This window comes from Panthera pardus, unplaced genomic scaffold (genome assembly GCF_024362965.1).
Source record: "Panthera pardus isolate Hobbes unplaced genomic scaffold, ASM2436296v1 HiC_scaffold_22, whole genome shotgun sequence".
In the NCBI taxonomy this organism is placed as follows: domain Eukaryota; kingdom Metazoa; phylum Chordata; class Mammalia; order Carnivora; family Felidae; genus Panthera; species Panthera pardus.
Genome location: NW_026526788.1, coordinates 34,987,565 through 35,006,538, shown reverse-complemented (window position 1 = coordinate 35,006,538; position 18,974 = coordinate 34,987,565). Strand labels below are relative to the sequence as shown.

General features: G+C 51.1%; 3 protein-coding genes across 8 annotated transcripts in view; 2 read left to right on the top strand and 1 right to left on the bottom strand.

Moving 5' to 3' along the window:
* SAMD8 (sterile alpha motif domain containing 8) overlaps window positions 1-1,684 on the bottom strand; it is a 51,420-nt gene extending 49,736 nt beyond the window's left edge. The window contains exons 1-2 of one of the 4 annotated variants that reach the window (XM_019444640.2): window positions 1,438-1,684; window positions 795-824 (exon numbers count right to left, since the gene is read on the bottom strand). In XM_019444640.2, the coding sequence (XP_019300185.1) occupies window positions 795-824; window positions 1,438-1,611 (204 nt within the window). In that variant the 5' untranslated portion in view covers window positions 1,612-1,684. Of the gene's footprint in view, window positions 1-794; window positions 825-1,239; window positions 1,342-1,437 lie in introns of those variants that run through there. The other 3 variants (XM_019444635.2, XM_019444636.2, XM_019444638.2) reach the window with 3 other exon arrangements.
* Window positions 1,685-4,316: 2,632 nt separating this feature from the next.
* LOC109264247 (dual specificity protein phosphatase 13-like) lies at window positions 4,317-5,473 on the top strand. The gene is made up of 2 exons (XM_019444205.1): window positions 4,317-4,465; window positions 5,239-5,473. The coding sequence occupies exons 1-2, from the start codon at window positions 4,317-4,319 to the stop codon at window positions 5,471-5,473; spliced, it is 384 nt and encodes a 127-aa protein (XP_019299750.1).
* A 1,599-nt stretch (window positions 5,474-7,072) lies between these two features.
* On the top strand, window positions 7,073-18,430 carry LOC109264440 (dual specificity protein phosphatase 13). 3 transcript variants are annotated; one of them, XM_019444633.2, is made up of 6 exons: window positions 7,073-7,274; window positions 9,522-9,626; window positions 10,732-10,826; window positions 14,458-14,631; window positions 17,032-17,252; window positions 17,974-18,430. In XM_019444633.2, exons 1-6 carry the CDS (start codon window positions 7,188-7,190, stop codon window positions 18,174-18,176), a joined length of 885 nt encoding a protein of 294 aa, XP_019300178.2. In that variant the 5' UTR covers window positions 7,073-7,187; the 3' UTR covers window positions 18,177-18,430. The 3 variants fall into 3 exon arrangements, with proteins under 3 accessions (XP_019300178.2, XP_019300176.2, XP_019300179.2); XM_019444631.2 differs by having other exon boundaries at window positions 9,522-9,725; XM_019444634.2 differs by lacking the exons at window positions 7,073-7,274; window positions 9,522-9,626; window positions 10,732-10,826 and adding an exon at window positions 12,572-13,194.
* The last annotated feature ends 544 nt before the right edge of the window (window positions 18,431-18,974 follow it).

Here is an 18,974-nt window from a genome sequence, read left to right as displayed (position 1 = left end):
CCTGGGCTGCAGTGATTTCACGTAGACAGTTGGCCCTTGAACAACATGGGTTTGAATTGCACAGGTCCACTTATATGCAGACTTGTTTCCCGATAAATACGGTACTGTAAATGTATTTATTTTCTCCTCCTTATGACTTTAACATTTTCTTTTCTCTAGCTTACTTTACTATAAGGATACAGTATATAACACACATAACATACAAAATGTGTTAATCAATCGTTTATGTTATCAGTAAGGCTCCTGGTCAACAGGCTATTAGCTAAGTTTTTGTAGAGTCAAGAGTTATAGGGGATTATGACTGCATGCTTCCAACCTCCTGGTGTTCAAGGGTGAACTGCAGTTTTATAACCCTTTTAACCTGCATTGATCATATTTTTACCCTGTGGTCAAAATAATGTGTCAACTCAAACTGTCAAAGCGGAACCAGTCAATACTGAGTCTCTGTAAAACCTAAGCGTCCAAATTCTTGTTTTGAGGTTTTTTTTTTTTTTTTTTTTAATTTAATGGTAACGTATTAAACCTCTTCTTTTTTAAAGATCTAAACTTGTCTGGTATTTACAGTAAACTTGAAGAAAAAAATACAAAGACAAAAACACGCTATTACTGTTAGTAAAAACCCAAAATGATACCTTTATGTTCAGAATCACCCCTTCACTATCTTTTCCAAACATCACTTCCTTTTTACTACTTCCCCCCAGTCTTTACGGCAAATCAATGTTCAACACCGCCCCAGATTATTAAAACGATCCCCTATTCACAAATGAGAAAGCCCCATTATCCAAGCACATTACCCTAGCGATCTTCGACGTTTTCAAAGACACCTGTGAAAACGCCAAAGCCCTAAATTAGATCCCCCAGGGCTCTTTTTCTTTCTTGACCCCGTTTCTCTTTTTAAGGCCCTTTAGGTCAGACGGCTTCCTAGCGGACAGCCCCTCCCTTTTCCAATCAAACCTAAATCCTTCCCCTAATTACCACCCCCCACCCCCCCGACTCTGGTCAGCTACCTCATCATTCACAGCCGGGTTCCGTCGCTCGCCAGGCAACAACACTGACCGCGTTCCCGGCTCCTACGGTGCCTCGCCCCCACTGCCAAATCCTGGAGCATCTCTTTCTCCAGTCCCGCATTCACGCGGGACCCCTTCGATCTGCTTCCCTCACTATTCGGCTCTCAAAACCTTCCAAGCCCTTGTCTCTTCAAAGCCATCCCTCCCTCAGTCTCCCACTCTCCCACCTCACCTCAGGCTCTCGGCTCAACAGCCTCCATTTCCCACAGATTCCATTCTAAAGCCGACTCTCCAGGCTCCCTCAACCGTCTCCTGTGGCCCCTCCAGACCCCAGTCCTTGGGAGCCCCGGCTCCGCCCCTGACTCCCAACTCATCCTCGGCTGCAGGCGACCCCAAACCCCCCCTCTCGTCAGGCTCAGCTGCCGCTCACCTCTGCGGTCCGGGTCGGGCTCCCCCGACCCAACTCCGAGTCGGCGTCCGAGCCGCTGTCGGAATCCCGGGCCCTCCGGGCCTCGCCGGAGTGAAGCTCCTCGAGCGGCGGGGGCGGAGCCCGGGGAGGAGAGCCCGAGTGGAGACGGGGGCGGTGGCGGCTGCGCGCAGGCATCGCTTCGGCCTGTCTCTGTCGCGCCGGGAGCCACTTGAATCCGAACCGGAACTGCTTCGGAAGGAGGGGCCGTACCGGAGGGAGGCGGAGCCTACGGGCGGGGGTGGGGCCCAAACCGGAAGGTTCGCGGGACTCAAGCTGGGCTGGGGGAAGGAAAACCGCAGCAAGGAAGTCTGAGAGCGCATGCGTCAGGCCCAACGCCAAAGTGGGAGAAAATAAAAGGCTGGTGAAGTTGGGGTGGGGCCTATGGGATTGGTAAGTAGGGTTTGGGAACAAGAAATTACCTAATTCCTTTGGAAGGAGCCAGCTCCTCTGCAAGAGCCAATATCCAGGGATCATTATTACCATTTATTGCCTTTACTTTCTGACAGCGCTTATGCCAAATGTTATATAAATATCTCACTTAATCCTTGTGCCAACTCTCAGGGTGTTATAACACAGAACTGCCCAGAAACCTACCTGAGGTACCGCAGTTAATACATGCCGAAGCCAGTATTCTTAAATCTAACAAGATTCTGTACTCTTCTCATTCCATTACCAGAAAGTACCTAACCTGGCCTAGAATTGGCATAAACCAACTCCAAAACCACCTGTGACCTGAGCTCCAAACCCTCCTTGATCTTGCTTCCCCATCAAGTGCAGGGCAGACTTCGGAGGCTCTGATGGGATGGAGACAGGTTGGGGGGGGAGGGGACAAGAGTGCCTACTGCTCCCGTGGGATGCCCTGCTGTAGCCTTTACCCTCAGGCTGGACTCAAGGCCAGAGGCAGTTGGGAGCCTTCCCACTGATGAGGAAGCATAAGGCAAGCTGAGGGCAAAGCACAAGCTAACAACACCCCCCACCCCCCACCCCCGTGGGATATATGTGACATTCCTCAGGCACTTTCAGGCTGTCTGAGAACAAAATAAAGGAACGTAAACAAATGGTCAAGGGGCACCTAGGTGGCTCAGTCACTTGAGTTTCTGACTTCAACTCAGGTCATGATCTCATGGTTTGTAGATTTGAGCCCCACCACCGGCTCTCTGCTGACAGCTCAGAGCCTGGAGCCTGCTTCGGATTGTGTGTCTCCCTCTCTTTCTGCCCCTCCCCCACTTACTCTCTGTTTCTCTCTCTCAAAAATAAACATTAAAAAAAAAGAAAACAAATGGTTAATCTGAGACTCTCCATCATTTTACAAATTACAAGAAAAAGGCAATTTATCAATAGTTTTATCTCCAGGAACTCCCTACTGTCTTAAAGATAATGCTTTGCTAGAGGGAAAAACAACTTTAGTTTGACAATAGCTAGGCCTTCAGTAATCTGTGAGTTTTAGCACATGGAAATCTCTTTAAGAAACTTCCTCTGGATTTTACCTCCCCCAACTCCATAGTATATAACCAGTCACTCTTCACAGCTCTTTCTGCCCAGGGTCCTGTCCCCAGGCTTTAATAAAATCACCTTTTTGCACCAAAGATGTCTTCAAGGATTCTTTCTTGGCTGTCAGCTCCAAACTCCCACCACCTCAAAACCCCATCACCACAGCAAATCATATTCCTCCCAACCCATCAGGGCCTTCACGAACTCACCTGAGAGCGGGCAAGACATCTTACCTCTTTTGCCCATAACTGCCTCTGACAGGAGGGCAGATATAGAGCTTTCTTAGTTTCTGTTGTGGGGACAAAAGCCCTTGTAAGCAGGGGAATCTCCCTCCCATCCCCAAAATGTTTCTAATTTTTTTTTTTAATGTTTATTTATTTTTGACAGAGAGACAGAGTATGAGCGGGGGAGGGCAGAGAGAGAGAGGGAGACACGGAATCTGAAGTAGGCTCCAGGCTCTGAGATGTCAGCACAGAGCCTGACGCAGGGCTCGAACTCACAGACCGCGAGATCACGCCCTGAGCCGGAGTCGGACGCTAAACCGACTGAGCCACCCAGGCGCCCCCAAAATGTTTCTGATGACAGTCCTTTTGGCTCTTCAGAAGTCTAGGGCAACATTCACTTCCCTTCTCCCCCCTTTGATATACACAGCCCATTTCAGCTTTCTCTTTTGAGAAATCAGCCATCTTCAGTACAGAACCATTGTTCAAACCTTCCCCCACAAACCCCATGGCATCCCTGAGATGAAGTCCTCCTTGCCTCCTCTCCACATTACTCTGACTCCACAACCCTCGAAACTTTCCCTGGGCTGCATAATCCAGAGGCTCACTCAGCAGCCATATGGTTCCCACCCAATTGGTAGCCCACCCAGACCTGCGGTGCTTTTTTTTAATCACTCATCCTTGGAATCAATCACCCCCTCTCCACCCTGGATCTCCACTTTAACTCAGTCCTCAGAACTAAATAGCCTTCCTCAGGGCCCAAAGCCTCTTAGTTCAACAAATGTTTCTTAGGCATTACGATGTGTTAGATACAGAATATCCTTTGTTCCATTTAATCCTCACAATTCTTTGAAGTAATTGCAATTATCCTTACTTTACAGATGAAGAAACCCAGGTGGAGAAGTAAAATAACTTGCAAAGATACGATGGATTCTATGTTGTCATGGAGTTTGGAGTTAGGGGAGTAACTTGGGGGGAAAAATGTCCTGTTCTCTCTGGAGGCCCCACGACTTGCTGAGTCACTTGCTTCTGTCCCACCTGTCCCTGCCAATCTCCAGGAAGGAGAAATGACACTGGAGAGGCAGAAGAGGAGTGACCGCAGAGACAGAGGGCTGGGTGGGCTGGCCCATGGCTGAAGCCTCAGTCCCAGTGCTGAGGGGAGATGCCGAAGCCACGCCTTGCCCCAGCGTTCTGGAACTGGAGGAGCTCCTGAGGGCAGGGAAAGTTTCTTGCAGCCACGTGGACGAAGTTTGGCCCAACCTTTACATAGGAGATGCGTGAGTGATAGCTCATCGGAAAGGGTGTGGGGAAGGGGACAAGGAGAGACAGTTCTTGGGCTCTTTACCAGAGATGAGGGGTTGGGTGGCACAAGGAGAAATAGTTCTGCGCTGCACATCTCAGGCCAGGGACTGACTGACTCTAGGACTCCTGTGTGCGGGGGTGAGTGCAGTGATCAGATGTGACCACCAGGGGGAGGAAAGCTTTTGCCTGCCTGGATGATTGGAGCTCCCAGAGGATTCTGAAATCTTCTGATATATCCTGGACAATTGGCGAGTCTCAGGGACAGAGGCCTGGGGAATGGTGCTTTCTGGTATGACATGGGATGGACAGAAAGCTCCCCTTCCTGAGTCCAGCCTCCTCTGGACACAGAGTGGGTGAGGAAGGTGAATCAGGGAAGGTGTCATTAAACATTTGCAAATTAGAAACAGGTACGAGGTGGTGGCCACAAGAGGCCAGATGTCCGTGGGAGGGCATGGGGCAGGAAAGGAGGGGCAGCTGGATTCCAGAGCTGAAGCAATTCTTTCCTTCCTGTCTTGGCTAAGGCAGGAGCAGATCATCTCAGGTAGCAAAGAGGGTCTGAAGATAACTCCCTATACCACCCACCCTTCCACCAGAAAGCTCTGAGGCCGGGGCTCAAGTTTACTGGGTTCCTTCTTGGTACCCTTTGGATATTGATGGCTCTGTCCCCCTGAAGCAGGGAGCCAGACAAAACCTCTCTTCTGGACCCCATGGCTTAGCCAGCAACCAGTCCCATTCCTCCCTTTCCTAGGGCCACGGCAAATAACCGCTTTGAGCTATGGAAGCTGGGCATCACCCATGTGCTGAATGCAGCCCACGGCGGACTCTACTGTCAGGGCAGCCCTGACTTCTACGGCAGCAGTGTGAGCTACCTGGGGGTGCCAGCCCACGACCTCCCCAATTTCGACATCAGTGCCTACTTCTCCTCAGCAGCTGACTTCATCCACCGTGCCCTCAGCACGCCCGGGGGTAGGAGTTGGGTCTGAACTCATATTCCAACCTGCTCAGTCATTGGGGGGCGAGATATCAAGTTTCCCCTCAAATATGGGTGCCCTCCCATTTCTAGTTTTTCAAAAGCCTTCAGGTTTTTAAAAATCCTCTGCTCAGTGCTACTACAATTTATCCAACTTCATTGCTTCATAGACAGGGAAACTGAGGCCTAGAATACAAGGTCATGTCACGAGTTAGGAGCAGTCCTGGGACTGAAAGCCAAGTTTCACAAATAGCAGAACAGTTCTTTCTCTGCATCATTCGGCTTTGAGAAATTGCCATTTAGTAACTAGATGTCTGGTTTCTAAAGTATTTTCAAACGGAAAAGAAAGCAAACTTAAAAAAAATTTTTTTTTAACGTTTATTCATTTATGAGAGACAGAGACAGAGCATGACTGGGGGAGGGGCATAGAGAGAGGGAGACACAGAACCCAAGGCAGGCTCCAGGCTCTGAGCTGTCAGCACAGAGCCCAATGCGGGGTTCAAATCCACAAACTGTGAGATCATGACCTGAGCTGAAGTCGGACACTTAACTGACTAAGCCACCCATATGTCCCTAAAAAACCAACAAACTTCTAATACCCAGGGTAGAACAAAGGAGGCTGGGGAAACTGGAGCCCGCACTCTGTGTTTATCCTGGGTAAGGGCCATGTCCCTTCTTACCTGACCCTGGGCAAGCCAGTGTCCCTCTCTGGACTTCAGTTTCTCATCTATGTGACAGGAAAGACAAGACTATGGCTCACAGCACTCTTTAACATCTAGAGCACTTTGACATTCGTTTTACAAGCATTCATTTACCAGCTATTTATTATTTTTTCTGTGCCAGGCACTGAGCTAGGTACTAAATCCACACTTAGACAAAGCAGGATCCCTGCTCTAATGGAACTTGCATAATCAAAACTTATATGTTTTGTGGAAAGATGGTCAAAATGTGGAGTATTGTGGGTACTATTCCTTTGAATGGGTAAATGTGAAGAGACGTGGGAGACCAGGGACAGGGCAAGGGTGCTCAGTCCAGAGGACCAGGAAGTGAGGAGACTTCCCTCTACAGCAGTATTCACTGGGCCACATGCAAAAAGGATGAGCTGCTCTGTGATTCAAGTGATACCATGAGTGGTCAGGAAAGCCTGGACAAGGAAATCATGTCTTAGCTGAAACCTGACAGATGAGTACTAAACATTAGTCAGACCATGAGCTAGAGAAGCTATAGGTAGTTGGAATAGCATGTTCTAGGGCTGGAGGCCAGAGACCATAAGAGCTTTAAGGAACTCAAAGTTACCCAGTGTTCTTAGATCTGAAGGTTGGGGTGAGACAGCCTGAGATGAAGCTGTAAGGTTAGCAGGGGCCAGCTCACGGAGGGTCTTGTAAGCCGTGTGTTGAGGAGTTTGGACCCTATCCCAAGGGGAGGCAAAGGGTGTTGATATGCCCGTTTGACTGATCAGGAAACTGGGAACCCTAAAGGCTGAATGGTTTGCCCAGGGTTACATAGTACACCCAAGGCAGAGCGGGGAAAGGAACTTGGGTCCCTACCCCTGCCCTTGGGTGGGCCAGCTGGTGGAAAGGGTCTTTCACCAGGATGTCTTCCTCAGCCAAGGTCCTGGTGCACTGTGTGGTAGGGGTGAGCCGCTCTGCCACACTGGTGCTGGCCTACCTCATGCTACACCAGCAGCTGTCCCTGCGCGAGGCAGTGATCACCGTGAGGCAACACCGATGGGTCTTCCCCAACCGAGGCTTCCTCCACCAGCTCTGCCAGCTGGACCAGCAGCTGCGGGGTGCAGGCCGGAGCTGAGGGGCCAGGTGAGGGCTGGGCAGGGAATGAGGGGGTGAGGGGCAAGACTGGGTGCAGTTAAGAAGTGAGAGGTCAGGTCAGGGCTGGATGGGGAACCAGGAAAGGGAAGGCCCATGAGGGCTGGCAGGGGACATGGAATGGGACCAGTTCAGAAGTGGGTTGTCAGGGCTAATGTGTAGCCAGAGGGAGGGTTGAAGGGGCCTGGCTAAGGCAACCTTCCAGAAGGAGCCTTTCTCCTGCAGCCTACTCATGTTCTTCAGACCCCTGAGGGGATGGAAATGTTAGGAAGGAAAGAGGTGGAAAACATATAATGGAAGAGGTGAGGCCTTCTTACCTGGTTCTGATGTGGCCTGCCCTGCTTCCTTGGCCAAAAGCCAGTGGGGGTTCACCTGAACTCCACTGAGGCAGCAACACAGCCAGTCCTGACACCTGTGGGCTGTCTGGACATTCCCACACCTCTGCATACCTCCTTCCCAGGTCCAGATCCCAGCTCCAGCTCTGGGGGGAAAATGGGGCTACAACTGTCACTCCAGGCTTAGCTAATTTTCACATCAGCCCTGCCTCACCCTTCTCACAATGGAGGAGTACAGGTACTCCTGCCACCAGCCATGGCCTCCTTACCTGAGCCCAGCTTGATATAAAGTTCTCTTGCCATCATGCCATTCCATTCCTTGCCTCAGACCCAGTACCCCACTCCCTACCTGTCCTCCCCCAGTCAATCTGATCTCAGAGATCCACAGAAGCAGCCTCCCTAACTTCATTCCCTCTCAGGTTCTGAGGACCCCTGTAGGACATTAAAGGTCTATCCAGCTCCTTTCTACTTCCGTTTACCCTCCGTCCTGCGGCCCCATGTGCAGTGCATTCAGAGCATTAACAGATGGTCCTTAAGTTACAGAAGAGGAACAGATCCTCAACACTTCCTCCCCCAGGTCTCCCCACTCCTGATGGGGGCCTCCTGTATCCCCAGCTGCCTAGTAGAAGGAGTTGGCTGCTCCCAACAGCAACACTGCTTCTCAGGCTCCCGGCCCACAAACGGTCACCGAGGTGCTACTTCAATTTCTTTGGCATCAGCCCTGTTTTCCTCCAGCTCAGCTGGGAGACCACAGGGACGTCTCTTCCTGTGGTGGGGTGGCTGTGCTGGCACCAGCATTGTGAGGGAGCTGCGGTGTCACCTGCCCTTCTTCTCTCACCATGCTGAGGCTGGGTCTGTTTTGTCTGTCCCCAGTAGCCCACCTGCCTCACATTCACATCCCCCTTGAGGGCCATCAGCCAGGGAGCTAAGCCTCCTACCCATGCTGTGCCTTCCCTCATCTCTCCTCAACCCTGACTTGGGCTCTGTGCCTCAGTGCCCACTGGCTCAGAGGGGTTGCCAGCTAGGGGTGGGTGATGGGCCTGGGCTCTCTTGGGAGTTGGAAAAGTGGTAGCTTTCTCCTACCAAGAGCTTCCCAGGATGTGGACTGAATTGCCCTGCCCCCCACTAAAAGCTGTTCTTGTTTCTGAATTGTTAACTGGCACCACTGCCAGGGAGCCATGTAGCAACACTGACCTTTTCCTGATACTTTCAGAAGGATGAGCATCTTGGGGATGGGGATCAGAGCAGGACAGAGAGATAGGTTTAGAGTTTGGGGGTGAGTGTAATGGAAGAAAATTAGGGTTATAGCCGTGGTTGGGATTAGGCCTAGGGCTGAGCTGGGTGGGAAACCACTGTGCGGAGCTCTGTGGGTATGCGGAGCCAAGAGGGAGACAAGAATGGCACGTTCCCATCCTGCTCTCTCCTCTAAACAGGTTCAGGAAACTGGTGGAAAGCAGATCTCTGATTATGCCCAACTGCCCCACTTCCTTGGCTTGGAACCCTTAAATGCCCTGACCTCCAACTTCAGTATCTCTCCATCAGGCGGCTTGGGGGAAATCAGTTGGGCTGCAGCACTGCACACTTCCTTGAGGTGCCACCCACCAGACAGCCTGTGCTACTGGAGTCCCCAGGAGTTGTGCAGTGTGCAGCCTATATGGCCATACACAGCAGACCTAGGGACTCCGAAAGATGAGGGGGCCTTGGGGAAAGGTCATTTCTCTCCATGAGCCCTAGGCCCCAGACCTGCCTTATTTCTCCCAGCACCTGTACCCACTTGACCTTACATAGAGGACTCAAGGCAGAGGCAGGTTTAGATGGCAGTTCTTGCCTCTGCCCTGACAAGTCCCAGACATTCTGGGACTTGGGTTGCCTGCCTATAACATGGAGCTCATCTCTTCCCCAGAGCTCGTCATTACTCCCTGCCGCAGGGCTGTGCCACTTTGCTGCCCTGGCACTGGTCCTGTTGGTGCTGCTGGAGGCTCTGGCCCAGGTGGATTCCAAGAAGATGGTAAGAACCCAGTGTGGAGTCCGCCCTAGAGCCTGCTACTCCATCTGCTTCCTCCCGCTGCCTGCACTCCCTGCCAGCCACTGTCTTCAGTCCCTGCAGGTGGGAATGGTCTGCCTTCTCAGCCAATCCTGAGGCTCCTTAGGCAGGGGCTCCAAGTTTCCTGGGGTGGGAGGATGGGAGGAGAGCGGGAGGGGACTCTAAGTGTTCATGATTGCCCTTAGCCATAGCTGCCTCCACCAGCTCTCCCCAGGGCTCAAGGGACCCCAGCAGGGGTTGAGCCCTAGCTCCCTGGAGTTCGGACTTCAGAGTCACCCTGTAGGTGTGGCAGCAGGTGTGCATATGTCTCTGTGTGTGTCTGTCATCTGGGAGTGTGTGTGGAGGAGTCCTGAAGTATATATGAGAAGGGTATCTGGAGAGCAGGAAGGACTCTTAACAGGCCTAAATCCAAGGTCCTTAACTGACCACAGTGGCCTTGGAAGGACCTAAAACACCATCTTGCTGACCTCAAGGGACAGTGAGACCTGGGTTAGGAATACTTTCTGGAGGAAAGAGGAGCCTGGCAGAGGGCAGAGTGGCTTCTGGACACACAGCCTCTGATGGCAGGCCAGCGCAGGTCTAAAGGCCTGCTCTGAACCCCACTTACAGCTTTGTTAAGTGTACCCACACTTCCCTCAGCCTGGGTCTTCTAGATCTTAATCCTGGGCCAGTCCTATAATCCTCAGCTCCCAACTAAGCACCCCTGGACCTGAGTTCTGATGTTGACATCACTGCCAGTTTGTGTCTGGTTTTGGCTAGTCTCTTTTCTGTCCTCCTCCATGGAAGATCCTTCTAGCTCTAACCTTCTTTCCATCCTTCATACCACCCTCGAAGGCCAAGGGAGCTTTTAAAATGGCTTATTGGATCTTCTTTCTCCCTGCTCCACATATGCATACACACCATAGCAGACCCCTGCGAGCTGCCTCCACTCCCAGCAAGGCCAGATGCCTGGCTGGGCTTGGCACTGACCATGCCAGGGACCCAGTGGGTGAGTTGGGAGTGTCAGGGGGAGGCCAGAAGAGGGGAGCAGCACATCATGCTTTATAATTAAACTCAAATCAAAAAATAGAAACAGCATCAAGTGTGCGGAGACAGGCAGCTGGAAGCCGGCAGCACAAAGTGGCCGTCAGAGAAGACCACAGCCTGGGCCAGATATCCCCACAGGTGGGTGAGTGCCCCTATTTCAGGGGGGCCACAGAGCATGCTGAGTCATGAGGGTCAGGGCACCTGTGTCTATGTGTGTTGTGGAGGGACTGGGTTAGATTGGAGGACAGAGTGGGCTAGAGATACAGGCACAGACAAGAGCAGAATAGTCAGAAAGATGTGGGCTCGAATCCTGGATCCCATGCTTACTGGCCGCGTGACCTTGAACACATCGCTTAATCTCTCTGAGCCTCAGTTTCCTCATCTGTAAAATGGGGATGATAACGTTATCTGCTTTATAAGGGTACCGTGATGATCCAATGAGAAAATGTAAGCATTTAGCTCTGTCTGGTACACAGTCCATCCTTAGTAGGTGGTGAATATAATAACAATTATTGCTGGACAGAGAAAAAAAACCTTAAGAGACACAAAGAAACAGAGACTAAGCCTCACTGTCCTGGGGGAGGTTACCCTCTACCCAGGATATGGCTGAGGCTTGAAAGGGTAAGAGTAATAATAGTAGTAATGATAATAATAGTAAGATTCACCATTCTGGAGGCATCTACCATAAGGCAGACCCTGTGGGAGGTGCCTTACATTTAGTATTTCATGAAATTCTCACAGCAGCCCCATGAAAAAACTGGCTCGAAGAAGACCATACAAACACCTGACCTGAGAACTGCCCAGATCTGTCCTCCTCCAGGGCCTGCGTGCTGAGTGCAGAGCCCCACTGGCAGCTCATGCTGGCTGCCCGCCTGCCACCCGCCCCGAGGCTTCCTTTACCAGACTCCTCATTCGTCTTGCCCTGAGATCTCTGGCCTCAACTCTCCTGTGGCCACAGTCCCATCTGGTCTGCTTGGGGAGGAGGAGGGGGAAGCAGAGAGCCTGGGGAGGAGGGAAGGCCAGGGGGACGTCTGGAGCTTCAGCTGAGGAGGTGGATGGCAAGAGCTGCCCCCCGCCCCGAGGAGGCCTGTGCCTTGGCCTGCCAGCAGGCAGAGTGGTGTGTCGGGGGCTGTGGAGGAGCATGAGCTCCTACGAGAGGCTGGGGAGAGCAGCATAGACAGGAGGAGGGACACACACAAAGACAGAAAACAAATACCTAAACTTGTCAACAGCGGCAGCACAAGAGCAGAGAAACCACTGCCCACAGAGCAGCACAAGAGCAGAGAAACCACTGCCCACAGAGGCAGGTATTCAGCTTAGGGAGAAGACACAAGGAGGAGGCAGAATGAGGGCCAGAGTGAATGAGGAGAAGAGCCAGGCCTGACCTGTCCCTACTAAATGTTGGGCGCATGCTTCACTCTGTGGTGGCCAAGGAGATGTGGGAGGAGGAGTCAGTCCAGGTCCGGGGGCAGCAGAAACCAGAGGAGCTGCTGTAGCCACTGACTTCCCTTCCTTGGATGTGCCTGGAGCTTGAAGGATGAGTTCTTGCGCAGGGGGCTGGACCCCCAGTAGGATAGAGTGGACAAATGTGGGGTACATCTGTGAGCATCAGGTATGAGAACCTAGGTGGGACCAGACAAGGAGTACCCCAAAGTCCAAGGAAAAGGCCCCCATTCTCCAGACTTGGGTCTAAGGCCCCTAGGAGATTGAAACATGGGCTGTGGCCTAACAGCCCCCAATTCCTGATCCCTCTGCTGGTTCCTCCTCTTCCCAGGAGCCCCCTTGGGACCAGCTCTGTGTCAGCCAGAGCCTGGCTGCCTGCTCCCTGGCACAGCTGGACTGCGATGCACCCAATGGCCACAAGGTGGCGGAAGTACCCCATGCCAAGCTCAGAGGCCAGTGTGGGTCTGCCAGGCTTCCCAGAGCTCCATCTCCTGTAGCTCCAGCTGCTGGCGGCAGACCAGTGTGGCTGTTGGACAACCCTGGGGCCTGGGGCTTTCTCCACCCCAACACACTATGCCACTCCCTACCCTGTAGCTACCGCAAACCCAGCCACTGCTCTCATTCTCAGGTCACACCCCCAGGGAATCCTAAAGTCAGGCAAGGCCAGGATTTTAAACATTAGACAGACCATCGGCCAGACAGGAGCAAAGACTTGCGGGAGGCCACCAAATGAGTTATGGCCATGCTGTCCTCCCTCCCTCCAAAGTTCTCTTTCCAGCACTTCAGGTAGCTTCCATTGGACATGGGAAGCTCAGGGCCAAAAGCCTTTCATCCCAAAGAGATGCCAAGCAGAGAGGGTTTGAAAGTACTGTGCTTCAGTCTACAGCAGCCTAGATCTGCTCTCAGACCCCACCCCCACAGGCTCCAAGGGAAGGACCTGGAATTCTAGCCGCTTCACAGCGTTTGTGTTCTGGGCGGAACCTGCCCCAGCCCAGTTCCGCTCATGTGCTGAGTCCTGTCCCTGTACCCACTCCCCCATTCCTGGCCCCAGACCATGCCCTAGGTAGGTGGCAGGCCATTCAGCCTGCCCTGAGAGGTCACAGTGGGGGATGAAGGGGAAAGCTGGGTCTTCACTTCCACCCTGCCCACTGGCTACCCGCTGGGTGAGCTTGGCCAAGCCAGTGGCCTCCTGGGTGCCCATTTCTCTTCCTGGTCCTGGAACTGCCTACCAAAGAGAAAAGATGTTCTTCCCAGTTTGTACCTTCCCTAGTTACTGGTTGAGGGGGCCAGGGACAATTAGCCAAGATAGGCACTCCTTCCCAGCACAGCACCAGACCCAGGTTCTGGTGCCACAGATAACCCAGCTCTGCAGGGTCCCGGACACCCTCAGCCAGATGACTCCTGACACAACTCACCCTCCCTGGGTGAGGCCTGATCTTCAGCACTGGCCTGAGTCATGGGGGTAAGGAGGAAAATCCCAGGGCCTATAGGCAGATGTGTGACCCCAACACTAGGCTCTCATGTAGAGACAGACGAATTAGTAGTGACCATTCTCTGGAGTCCCCAATGATGGCAAGTGGAAGGCTTAGAGACAGAACTGAAGGAACACAACTGGATGGAAAACCCAGCCTTGCTACTTATCACCCATATGGCTTTGGGCATCACTTAAAAATTCTCTCTGACTTTCAGCTTCCTCCTATGTAAAATAGGGAACTACCCCAAGTGAGGCCTCAGGCCTATAAAAGCATCAGTTTACTTAGCACAGAAATACCAACAAATGTCTGTTCATGGCCCAGGCCCCCTTATTCCTGAGATGGGCTCTGCCCTTCAAGCACCTGAAACTGAGAGGGAATGGGGACCTGGGGAAGTAGCAGAGGAGGGAGCTTGAGATGAGCTGCCAGGATGTGGGGGCCTCCGTAGGTGCCCTCTGAGAGCCATAGTCATCTGAAGTCCTCATCCCTATAAAGTCCCAAGTACCTGTGACTTAAGGGACAGGGTCTTCACTGACTAGTTGCTACAAACAGGGAACTCCGAGGGCCTTGTCTCGGAAGCCAAATCTTCCACCATCAGGGACCTCTGGAAAGTGCAGGAGAGAGCTTCTCAGCTTCACAGGGGTGACAAGGGATTGATTCCCTTGTTCCCTGGGGAAAGGGTCTAGGCCTCAGCCCCACCTGAGCTGGTTAATAACCTCATCCAAAATAACTGAGGCCCTTTTTGCAGCATCCCAGTGGCACCTGGGCACTGCACCATGCCTGGGCCTTTCCATCAGCTTGACCCACAGGTAGGGATCCTGCCCCCAACCACCACAGTGTCCACTGTGTTTCAGAATGAACTCGCTGCAGAAGCAGGACCTCCGGAGGCCCAAGATCCATGGGGCAGTCCGGGTGTCCCCCTACCAGCCACCCACACTGGCCTCCCTACAGCGCTTGCTGTGGGTCCGTCGGGCTGCCATGCTGAGCCACATCAATGAGGTCTGGCCCAACCTCTTCCTAGGAGATGCGTAAGTACTACCCACAGTGGGAGGTAGAGGGGACAGAAGGAGAGCCTCTCCGAGAGTCCTCCAGGGGCAGAGGTGGCACCCTCTTTGCCTCCCACCATTTCTTTCCACGTGTTCCTTTCCTTCTGTATTACTATTAATTTTAGCTGTGGAAACAGAATACACATAAGAAAAGTGCATAGAGGGGCTCATTCAGTTGAGTGTCCGACTCTTGATTTCAGCTCAGATCACGATCTCAGAGTCTTGGGATCGAGCCCTATATCTGGCTCTGCTCTCTCTCTCCTTCTGCCCCCTCCCCCACTCACACACATGCACTCTCTCTCTCCCCCTCTAAAATTAAAAAAAAAAAAAAAGAGAGAGAGAAAGAAAAGAAAAAGAAAAAAAGAAAAGAAAAAAGAAAAAAAGAGAAGTGTATAGAGCACATATGAACCATTTAGCCATCCAGGACAAGAAATAGGACATTACTTATGCCCTAGAAGTCCCAGTCATCATAATCCCTTTCCTTGTAGATAACTACTAAGTATTGAAATAATTATTTCCTTGCTTTTCTTTATGGTTTTAACACCTATATACCTGACAATGTAGTTAGTTTTGCTTGTCTTTTAAAGTCATATGAATGGAATCCTATTGTGGATTCTTTGTGCCTGGCATCCTTTGCTCGGTGTTGTAAAATTCACTTGCATTATATGAAGCTGAAGCTCAGTCATTTTTCATTGCTGCATACTATTTGTTTGTATGACTATCCCATAGTTCATCCATTCTATTGTACGTGGGCATTTGAGTTGTTTTCACTTTTTGGCTATTATGAACAGTGATCCTAGGAACAGTCTAGTACATGGTTCCTGGGAATACACACACCAAGTTTCTATAGGGTGTATATGTATAAAGAAAGTAGAATTGTGAGTCATTTCCCCAAAAGTTTTCCTAAAATTTGGAATATATGGATGAATATACGTGGATTTCAGACATTTTCCTTAATATTTAGAAAATATGGTTCAATATCTTATAAATAATATGGCAAGTATGCTTTCCCCGCACCAGATAACCAGTTATAAAATCCTTGTTGACTTTTTAAAAATACACACACATGGGGCATGTAGGTGGCTCAGTCAGTTAAGCATCCTACTTGCTCAGGTCATGATCTCGCAGTCTGTGATTTCAAGCCCCGCATCGGGCTCTATGCTGAGCGCTCAGAGCCTGGAGCCTGCTTCAGATTCTGTGTCTCCCTCTCTCTGCCCCTCCTCCGCTTGTGCTCTGTCTCTCTCTCTCTCTCAAAAATAAATAAACGTTAAAAATAAAAATATACAGACATAAACGCTTTGTCACATTTTTTTTTTACAGAAATGATACCTCTTTCTAGTCCCATTTTGTAATCTCCTTTATGTAGAAAGATTTTTTTTTAAAGCTTTTTGAATGGAACCACACATCCTTTGAAAACATTTTTAAACAAAGTTCTGTACCCTGCATTCTTTTTAAGTTTATTTATTTATTTGAGAAAGACACAGACAGTGCTAGTGAGGGAAGAGCAGAGACACAGGGAGAGAGAGAGAATCCTAAGCAAGCTCTGAGCTGCCAGGGAAGAGCCCAATGTGGGGCCAGAACTCACAAAACTGTGAGATCATGACCTGAGCTGAAACCAAGAGTCAGACGCTTAACTGACTGAGCCATCCAGGTGCCCCAATGTAACCTGCATTTTTCACAGATGCTCAATATAGCACAAACACCTTTCCTTGTTTACCTGCAACAATCTACAACATTTTAGTGGTTGCATAGTATTTCATTTAGATATACCATACTCAGTCTCCTATTACAAGATAGTGATTTTTTCCAATTTTTCACTATCTTGAATATCATTAGGTCCAATTTATATATGTCTGTGGGCACATTTTGGGTTTTTTTCAAGTTCCTAGAAGGGGACTTGCTGAGGCAAAGGATGTATATATTATGCATATATTTTTTAATTTTTTTTTGTTTATTATTTTTGAGAGAGAGAGAGAGAGAGACTGAGAGCAAGCAGGGAAGGGGCAGAGAGAGAGGGAGACACAGAATCGGAAGCAGGCTCCAGACTCTGAGCGCTCAGGACAGAGCCCGATGCAGAGCTCGAACTCACAGACCGCGAGATCATGACCTGAGCTGTAGTCAGCCGCCCAACCGACTGAGGCACCCAGGTGCCCCAATATATTATGCATATTTTTAAGGCTTCTGATGCATGTGGCCAAACTGCCCTCTAGAAGAGTTGGGCTGCATGAAACAGAGTCTTGATCATCTGGGCCTGTTCACTGTTTCTAGTCTCACACTTGGAGGAGGGGTGGCAGAGGAGGGAAGGGGACAAGTTCCAGCCCAGCCAGAGGTGACCCAATGAGACCTGCCCCACCTCTCAACGTCCCCATGCCCTCCCTGCAGGTACGCAGCCCGGGACAAGAACAAGCTGACCCAGCTGGGCATCACCCATGTCGTGAATGTTGCTGCGGGCAAGTTTCAAGTGGACACAGGTGCCAAGTTTTACCGCGGAATGCCCTTGGAGTACTATGGCATTGAGGCTGATGACAACCCCTTCTTCGACCTCAGTGTCTACTTTCTGCCTGTTGCTCGATACATCCGGACTGCCCTCAGTGTTCCTAAAGGTGAACTGCTGGGGAAGACACTGGGGTGGAGGTGGGGGTAGGGATGGTGGTGAGGGGATGGGATCTGGGGCACTTTTCCCAGTAGCACTGGTGGGTGGGGTGTCCAGAGCTACAAACATCTTCAACAACCCTCCCACCCCATGGAGCAAATAGCTACTACCATTTAGTGAGTGTCCCCTTCAGGGGACCAACAATCACAGACATAGCTAAGGTCTGATGTGGTTCAGGGTAACCATCCCTCAGTAAGAGGTCTGGCGTTGGGCAGAAGGTACACAACCTAGCAAAGGCTAAACAGACCCCTCTAAGATGAGGCCTTGGCATAGGGCTGCAGGGATAGAGGAGAGGGCAGAACTAAGGGAGTAAGGGACACTCCCTCTAATCAACCACAAATCCAGGGGACTCCAGGGATACTGTCCCCTCTCCCACCCTTTACAACAGGATGGCAGAGTTGGAAAGGATGCCAGAAGAAGCACCTTGGACCTGGAGAAGGGAATCCCAGCTGTTAACCTTAGCTGGGCCACTAACTTGCTCCGTGACCTTAAGCCAGTCCCTTTCCCTCTCTGGGCCTCAGCTGCCCCATCTGACTGTAAGAACATTGTCAGTATTCCAGGGTGCTGTGATAGGTGGGCTGAAGGATGGCCAGAAGCATCTCCAATTCCCGCTGGGGTGGGTGGTCAGTGTGAGGGCAGGTAGCTGACGCTAGGTTGGGTCTTTCCAACAGGCCGTGTGCTGGTACACTGTGCTATGGGGGTGAGCCGCTCTGCTACAGTTGTCCTGGCCTTCCTCATGATCTGCGAGAACATGACGCTGGTGGAGGCCATCCAGACGGTGCAGGCCCACCGTGATATCTGCCCCAACTCGGGCTTCCTCCAGCAGCTCCAGGTTCTGGACAACCGACTGGGGTGGGAGACGGGGCGGCTCTGACTTGGTGAGCAGCCAGAAGCCCTGACCTTCTGGCCAGCATGGCCCAACCCAACCAGCCTGGCCCTGGGGACAGCAGCCTCTGCTGTTTCCAGTGACCTTGAGGTATAAATAGCAAGTGGGGGCTTAGCTGAGGCAGAAGCAGGGAGAATTGAGTGGTGACCTTTAGCAGGTGGATTTCCCTGACCCAATCCAAAGATTCTTTATACAAAAGAGAGTTCAGTCTGTCTCTATAATAAAATGTTCATCATAATAAAGACAGGAGATCTTCTGGTGGTTTGTGGGGGTGGTGGCTTACTTTCAGGATGGCCACGAGAGTCCAGAAGGCTTGCCAGCTCTGAGTCAGCATGTTGGCAGCCTACAGAGAGAGTCTGAGTCCATGTTGAGTCTTCGTGAAGAAAGAGGGCACATGAGGAATTAGTAGTATCTGCCTTGGGTACAAAAGGGAGGAGTGGGAGTACGAGCGCTGAGAATTAGCTGGCCTTTCCTCATCTTGTCCTCCTCATATCATCACCCAAGAGTGAGGTTGTCTGAATAAAGACCAAGGTTCAGTCCGTCACCATCCTCCTCCATGCCCACCCCATCAAAAAGCGATCATCAAAACTTGCTGTACAAATAACATCTCTTGAATCTTTTCACTTATGCGTACTTTCAAAAGGACAGACTAAAACAAGCACCAACTGAGAGAAGAGGGTCTAGGGAAGAGACAGCCCAAGAGTCCTGGGTGAAGGATGGTTTTATGAAGCAGCAAAACATTTAGTTCCAAGATTCTTCATTTTGTGCCCTAATAGCACAATACGA